The sequence below is a fragment of the Polistes dominula genome, unplaced genomic scaffold (genome assembly GCF_049000335.1).
Source record: "Polistes dominula isolate Pdom_NZ unplaced genomic scaffold, Pdom_raw_medaka contig_23, whole genome shotgun sequence".
Lineage (NCBI taxonomy): Eukaryota > Metazoa > Arthropoda > Insecta > Hymenoptera > Vespidae > Polistes > Polistes dominula.
In genome coordinates this window covers 4798887-4807216 of record NW_028300963.1, presented here as the reverse complement: position 1 = coordinate 4807216, position 8330 = coordinate 4798887, and the positions used below count along the sequence as shown (strand labels likewise).

The following is an 8330-nucleotide window of genomic DNA, read 5'->3' as shown; positions in this document are numbered from 1 at the left end:
GAAAGAGAAAACAAGAAAGAAAGAAAAAGAATACATTCGACTTACTGGTAGTCATAAATGTGTTTATATATTTCTAGAAAATTCTCGAGATGAAAATAAAAAAAATAGCTTATAAAACAAAGGAAAAACAGCTGAGATCCGAGCACCGAGCATCGAACACCCGAGTACCCCCGAGTACCACCGAGTACCGAATACCAAGCACCGAGCATCGAACACCCGAGTACCCCCGAGCACCGAGTACCGAGCACCGAACGTTCGGCACTACCAAGGTTAACGTAGTAATGTATCTCTTTCCCCTTCCGTCTTTCGACACGTTTAGATCGTCAAAAGTAACGACACAGTAAATTATTGAATAATTTTATTTCTAACCTTATCGTATAAATTTTAGTACTTTAAAAAGATGCTCATTAGATTGAATGGTATTAAAAAACGGTTTACTTTTTAGGTTACACTTTATTCAGTTATATTTAACATTGATTCTTTATAATATATTATCTTATAATGTGTATTCTGCCTTCAGAAATGATTTACAGGAAATATTGTAATAAAATCTTTAGTATGTTTCAGCTTTTCAGACTTTTTATTTAATTTTATTTTATACATCGTCATCCTAAGGGTAGGATACCCATCCTGCAGTCATTAATTAAGACTAAAAGTAAGTATGTTTTACTATCAAACATTTCTATGATAATTTCAATAGGTTTTTATTACAACAAAGACATTAATTGTTTTTTTTTCTGTTCCAGAACATTGCAATCGTGCGCGTAGGCAATGAAATACTCGTGTGTTGTATCGTGTGTTAAAATAAAATATAAAAAAGTCGACAAGTAGATTCAGTGTTGATCGTCGCATGTTAAAGTTTCGTTTGTTCGGTCAAGAAACTCGCAAGTTTCTTTTATTCAGTTTAAACGTGTGCTCATCGTCATCCTAAGGGTAGGAGACCCATCGTGCATTCATCGTGCATCCATCAAAGTGAGTATACTTTTGTATTAAATAATTCCTCAAAAATTGCAATGCATTTCGGTAATAGTAATGATATTAATAGAGTTGTTTTTTATTTCTGTTTCAGATTGCAATCGTGCGCGAAGCAATTGCATTACTACGGATCGGTGTCTTGGACCGAATGACCCATGTGAAGTGACCGGGAGTGAAATTTTTGTTCTTGCATTTGTCTGCGTGCAATGCAGTCTTTGAGTTAGTTGTAGAATCAGTGATCGGGCGAGTAATAAATTAAAATCAAACGCGAATTATAGAGTCAGTGTTGTTCGTCGTATAATCAAATTTCGGTATCGCGATAAGAAACTCATCTATAGTTTCTTATTTTCGTTTATACCGCGTTTTTAGATTAACGCGAGGTGCATCACCATGGTACAATAGAGCTGCATCTCATTGGAATACATTGTAAGTATTCATTTGTATTTACATTTTATTCGATTATATTTTAAATGGTTTGTAAAATGTGTTTGTAACGAGTGAGTCAAAAAATGTAAAGTGCTGGTTATACTTAAACATTATATTATTTATATTATACAAAACTAATTGCATTTCAGTAGATAGGTACGTAAAAATCATCGATAATATTATGTAACAAATTATTTCTTAAAAAAACTTACTCTGAAATCTTCAAATTTAAATCATTTTGAATAATATATATTATCTTTTTATTCTCATTAATAATAAAGGTTTCTTACCTTTTTAAGTTTAGGTCATAGACTTGATAAGACAAGAGCATCATCCTGATGAATCGTTCAGTCCCGTTATTCTTCATATTGCGTGATTAGGGACGTTACAGAGGGTGTCCAGTGACAACAAATAAATTTGCCAGCTCGTAACGAGTCTACATGTAACATGAAATTTCACGCGAGGGTCAGCCTTCAGTTTATCTCTATGATTCTTGATAGATAGAACTACATTTCCGGCGAAGTGTAGAAACTGTGAGAGGGTCATACGAAATTCATTCTTATTAATTTTAGTATTCTCACGAATTTTTATTGTTTAAATGTTTATATAAAAAAAAAGTAATTAACGAACAATTTCTATTTGAGTTTGTAAATTTCTGTTAACCCTTAGAGTGCTATGGACACATATATGCGTTTGGTAAAAATTACGAGAGTAGTCTATCAACGCATATTCGTGTTTGTTAATATTAATGTAAAATAATATTGTAATGTTTATATTAATGAATTAAATTATATTCAGAAAGAAAAACTTTAATTATCAAATATAATTTATTATTAGAATTTAGTTAATAATAAATTATTCCGTTTCTACGAAACATTTTAGTTAAAAGTATTCACCACTCAAAAAGGGTTAATTTTATTTAAATAATCTTATATTTATTAGAATTGAAATTTTTATAATTTATATATTTTTTTGTTCACTTTCATTTAATTACAAAAATTATATAGAAATGTAGAGAAAAAAATCGAAGTTCAGTGAGAAATAATCGTTCAGATAATCGATTGACTATACCTAATCGCAACAACCAAGGGTTTCATTGTCTCGGCTCATAGTCCTGTATACTTATAAGCATGTATTCGATACGTATATACACTACTATGTTACATTCAGACTTCTTTTCTAAAAATATCGCGTTTCGTTATTCAACGTACGAAAGGAATTGTAATCAGATATGATCTTCTTGTTAAAAACCTTTACAAAGCGAAGGGACATTGAAGAGAAAAAACAAGTAATAGGAAAAAAGTAAAAGTTAACCAACTACTAAATACGATTCTTTTAGACTTTGTAATATTATTCTTAAAGGAATAATTTATGTTTATATTTTTATTAGATGCAAGAATCTCATATGTGACGAAAATAATATTTTTCTCAAAAATTGATTATCAAACCGTGCTTGCAATTTTAATTCTTGTAAAAATTACATCTTACAAATTTATTAGGAAACCTTATACATATTTTACAATTTTTGAAACTATTAAAAAAAAAAGAAAAAAACATCAGTGAAAATAAAACATTTATCGAAACATATAAAAAAGAAATATTCATCTGAGTATCAGATTCTTGCGTATAAAATTTCGTGTTACATGTAGATTTTACTTTATTTTATTTTATTTTACTTTATTTTATTTTTGATTATATCATTTATTATTATATTTTCATTTTTTGATTAAGGTTACTAATTATAATTATACACACAATTGATATAATTCTCTTGTAAGAAAGATATGAGAATAAATAGTAATAATAATTACGTTTCGTACACGTGGAAACAATGCTTTAAGAGGATTATAGAAATTGGTCTCCCTAATCTTTTGGCCGTTTCGTTCTAACGAGGGGGAATAAGCTAAACTATTTGCTCTAAAGAACCAATCAGCTATTCAGCTGGTTATTATCTTATTTTCTCGTGAATCGGATGCATCGTTTCTTATATCTAACAGATCAAATATACCTGTCTAATGATATTTATTATAAAACGATTCACCTTTGTCTCATTAGGATTCATTTGTTCATTATTTTATAAATTAATGTAACTTCGTTAGGTCGAAATCTTAAATAACACATCGGAAATTTTATTTCTTAAAAATCTAATCGCAAAAATAGCAACAACAAAAAATGGATAAACAGATAAATGAAATTGTCAATAAATTAAACTTTAATCATTTTTATACAATTTATATTTTATTTTTAATATACATTTGATGATACAATTTATTTCATCTTATTAGAAGATTAGAAAGTTTCTTTTGGAAAATTCAAAGAAAATATATTCTATCGCTAATAGATAAGAAAAGCAGGTGGTGAAAACACTTTGTCAATGCGTTCTCGTCGATCAGTTGAAAGCCATTCTAAATCATAAATGACATAGGACTAACATAGTGCCACGTGAAAAGAATACAAAGCTAGAAAAGCTTGTAGAAGAACTACTAAGCCCTTAAATCAAACTATGTCACGTGGAAGAGTAAGCAGCTTTCTAAAACCCCTCGCCATTACTATATGTTTCGAAAGAAAATAAGAAATAAGAAAGATACAAAGAGAGAAAGATATATTGGTGAAGGAACAAACATTTTCTCTTCGTTTTTAAGATAAAAAGAGACAACAAGAGTAAAGTGAGATTCGTTTACAAATCGATGCGTTAATCGAATTAGAATAAAGTATAGTGGTAGATAGGAGGAGGTAGTATTATCGACTTGAAATTGAATACCACCTGTCGGCTACAGGTCAAAGGTGAGAAAACCAGATCGATTCGAGCCTCCAAAGAACGCATTGCCAAACTCACGCGAATAAAACTTTCCTTTAATTTTCATTCATTCAATAAAAGCTATACTTATTTACACATGTTTTATCGAGTTGAAAAAAAAAAAAACAAAACAAAAAATAATTTAAAATATTGATCGATCGTAAGTGATTTCTTTAGACACTACATTTTTATTAAATTATCCAATAAATATTGTTTCAATTATAAATATTGTATATTTGAATGAACGATACTAGTAATTTTTTTTTTATATCAAAAATATTTAACATCACGTATTAGCTAATAATCAAATTAGTTTGTTTTTTTTTTGTAATTATATTATATATTATATTTTGTCTATAACAAAACAACATTATAATGAAAATCTGGTTTATTTCTTCCAAAAGAATTACGCGCGCGATATATTTCTATATAATAAATAATATATAATATAATTATATAAAAATAATGCATAATAAGATATACATAAATATTATTATTATTATATAATATTGTGATATATATATATTTACAAAATCGAAGAAAAAGATGTTTGGTTTCATTAGGGGGTTATTCTCGACGGGCCAAAAACTAAGTTGGCTTGCAATAATTAGAACGTGGCCCGCGTAGAAAGGACGTATAAAAGAGGGGTCGCACCTATTCCCAGAGCAGCAGCAGCAGCAGCAGCAACCAACAACAACCATAGGGAGAATATATTTCTTTAGGGCGCACGCGTGTTCACGCGCACGCGCCGAAAATTTCCTCTGATAACGGCGGGCGTCTCGACGTCGTTCAGTGTCGGCTCTGACGCCGTTAAAGCCGCGACTCTTTGGTGTGAGTCCACGTTGTTGACCACCATATTTATATATTTACTGTTATACGTTTTATTTCACTATTTGAGGAATATCATTTTGTCATTTATTTTGTTCTCTTTCTCACTGTCTCTATCTCCGTTTCTTTTTTTTTTTCTATTTCCTGTTTCTTCATTGATCGTCAAACGTTTTTGTCGTGGTATAAAAAGGAACAAAGAAAAACATGCATCGATTAGTAATTGTTTTTGGCAATTATCATCTTCAAACTCGAACAACGTTTTGTTCTTCAAATTTACGCCGATCGATTTTTCATTAATTAAGAAATAATATACAATGTGAATTTTAAAAAAGAAGAAGAAATTATATTCATTGATCGTTAATAACAAAACAAAAAAACAAAAAATAATAAGATAAAATTTCAAGGTAATATACAAATTTGTACGTTTGAAAGTGTCCCTCTATTTCCGTTGTTGTAACAAAATTTTATCCACCAACTACACGCATTTCTTTTTCTTTTCTTTTTTTTTTTTGTTTTTTTTTTGTTATAATTTAATACCTTCAAATTAAATTCATCAAATGTATATATAATGTTTTTATTTCTAAATTATCTTGTGTGCTAAAAACATTATATCACGTTATATTTAACTGACAATGAGCAAAAATTTAATAAATTTACAGTGTACAATTTGTAATTGGTATTAACTGTAAATAATAATATTCCGTAAGTTTATTTCATTTTTGTCTTATAAAAAGATTAATCAATTTTCGAACATATACTTTTACCTTCGACAAAAATTATCGAAAGGTAGTTCTTTCTAATCTTTTTATTTACTCTCTCTCTCTCTCTCTCTCTCTCTCTCTCTCTCTTTCTTTCTTTCTTTCTTTCTTTCTCTTTATCTCTTTCTATTCAATATCACTTATCGCATCGTTCATCGAGTTCGATTTATGTCCTAATCTTTCTTTCTTTTTTATTTTTTCCTTTTGATTCTATCTCCTCATTCCCCATTTTATTCCTTTGCTAAGAAATTTTTCTTTTTCTCCCAGTATAAAAAAATATAAAATGAAAGAACAAAAAAAAAAAAAAAGAAAAAAGAAAAACCCTATTACATTAAAGAAAAGAAGAGACTAGAGTGACACTTTCATGTTACGACACTTCACGCGATGATCTCTTTACACGCCATCGCACGTATGAATATACCTGTACAACAGCTGCCTTTTATGATCTTTTACATTTTACGATATCTTCGTAATATTTCTTTCTTTTGCACTCCCCACCCTTTCCTTATATTAATTCGTATTAGAAAAATATAAGATCATACACAATGAAAATATTCTTCTTCTTCTTCTTCTTTTTTTTTTTTTTGTTCATTCGATATTTCCATTTTAATCAGATCCAAAGAGATGAATACAATGTGAGACTTTAAAAATGATAAAAGTACATTTTTTATAGTAATAACAACAACCAACAACAACAACAACAACAATATCATCATCAATAAAAAAGTGATTATCGTGATTGTTTGATTCGAAAAGTGTACCATTTATAGTCATGAAAGATCCAGTGACGCGAATTTTCGCGTTTCTCCTTATTATTTTTTGGACCTTATTATTAAAGAGGATATCACCTTCTGCAGGTAAGGAATAAGAAAACAAATAAAGTGTGTAATATGAAATGGATATATAGGGGAATCTAATCTTCAGAATTATCGTATACGATTAGGATTACCAAATAGGGTTCTTTTCATGTTTATTTTATTTCTTTTCTCAAAAATGTTTCGTGGAAGAGTCTCTTTGTAGAACTTGTCAAATGTAACTTAACGATGAAATAGAACGAGAAACACCTGTGTATATCTATATATATATATAGACGCACGGTCGTATGTATTTACTATCGAAGCATTCGTCATCTATCTATCGATATTAACGAGAAGCGCACTAGATGCATGATTAAATGTTTTTCACACAGTGCATTGTATGCAAAATCAGTATTTGTATTGCAAACCCTTCCTCCTATCCCTTCCCCATCCCTCTAGCAAGTTTGTCTCTCCTTTTTTTCTTTGTTATATCCAAAGTCGTAAAACGTACTAACCTTGTTGGATTATTGAATTTGCGTTTGATTAAATTCTCAGTTCGTTAATTATAGAAAGTAAAATTTCATTATCGTTTCGATATTATTAACCTATATATCATTTCATTCATTTATAACCTTTTCTTATTATTTCTTTCTCTATATGGATTTAGAAATATCATATGTGTTATATATATATATATTTATGTATGTGTATAAAGATAATGTCATCGATAAAACGTTGACTATAAATGCGCTTTATGACATTTCTTAACGTAACATTTCATTTATATTCAGTTCAATCGATATATGTTATTAAAGAAGTGGTAAGAACTTCTATATAAAACCCATGTGTGTTTCAAAAATTGTTAAACAAAAAGAATATTCGTAAACGATGAAAATCAATGAGAAAAGAAAAAAGATATTGGAAAATTATTTAATTCATTAACCGACAGCTAATGTCCCATTTTTAGAATACATTTTCCAATTTTGGTTCTTTTAATAACTGCAATCTCAGAATGAAATAATATAGTCTCCTTAAAATAATACAATCGTATCACGTGTTCCATATTTAAAGTTCCAGTTAAAATTATTGTGAAAATCATTATACAGTCAATTTAATTATTCTTTTTTTTTTTTTTTTGTATTTTTGTACCGTGGCGGGTAATCGGTTAAAAAGAAAGAAAAAGGACCAATGCGTGTTTGTAGATACAAATGTCACGTCGTGATCCATAATTGGAGGCTGCAACGAGTGGAAACTGTCGAAAGGGGGATGATCTTTTTTTCTCTCTCTCTCTCTCTCTCTCTTTCTTTCTTTCTCTTGTAACGTGTCAATAGGCTTAACCTCTTAGCTTTTCAAGCCGATGAATTCGCACGACGACAACACCAGATGCATCATGTTTTCCGAGTATATTATTCCGAGTAATCGGATTATCCATGACAATTAGGATTCCTTTCGATTCCAATGACCAATCGATCGATCCTCCTGTAAAGTCCTTTTCCACAATAATTGTTCCTTTCATTTCCTTCTATCTCTCTCTTTCTCTTTTTCTCTCCCTCTTCCTCGTTCTTCTTCCTCTTTCTTTCCACAGATTAAGGCACTTCAATAATACATCATACATCAATCCATTCAAGTACAAATACGAAAACATTTTTTTACAAAATAAATTTTATTAAACGTGTAATATATTTTAATATCTTGTTAGGTACATGTAACATAAGAAGTATTAATATTTGATCGAGCTGATAAAGGAAT

General features: G+C 29.4%; 1 protein-coding gene across 4 annotated transcripts in view; it reads left to right on the top strand.

The window, feature by feature from the left end:
• The first annotated feature begins 4984 nt into the window (after positions 1–4984).
• Positions 4985–8330, top strand: part of Ret (protein kinase receptor Ret oncogene) — a 58531-nt gene continuing 55185 nt past the window's right edge. The window contains exons 1-2 of one of the 4 annotated variants that reach the window (XM_089172543.1): positions 4985–5430; positions 6458–6641. In XM_089172543.1, the coding sequence (XP_089028669.1) occupies positions 6557–6641 (85 nt within the window). In that variant the 5' untranslated portion in view covers positions 4985–5430; positions 6458–6556. Of the gene's footprint in view, positions 5431–6398; positions 6642–8330 lie in introns of all 4 variants that reach the window. The other 3 variants (XM_089172542.1, XM_089172545.1, XM_089172544.1) reach the window with 3 other exon arrangements.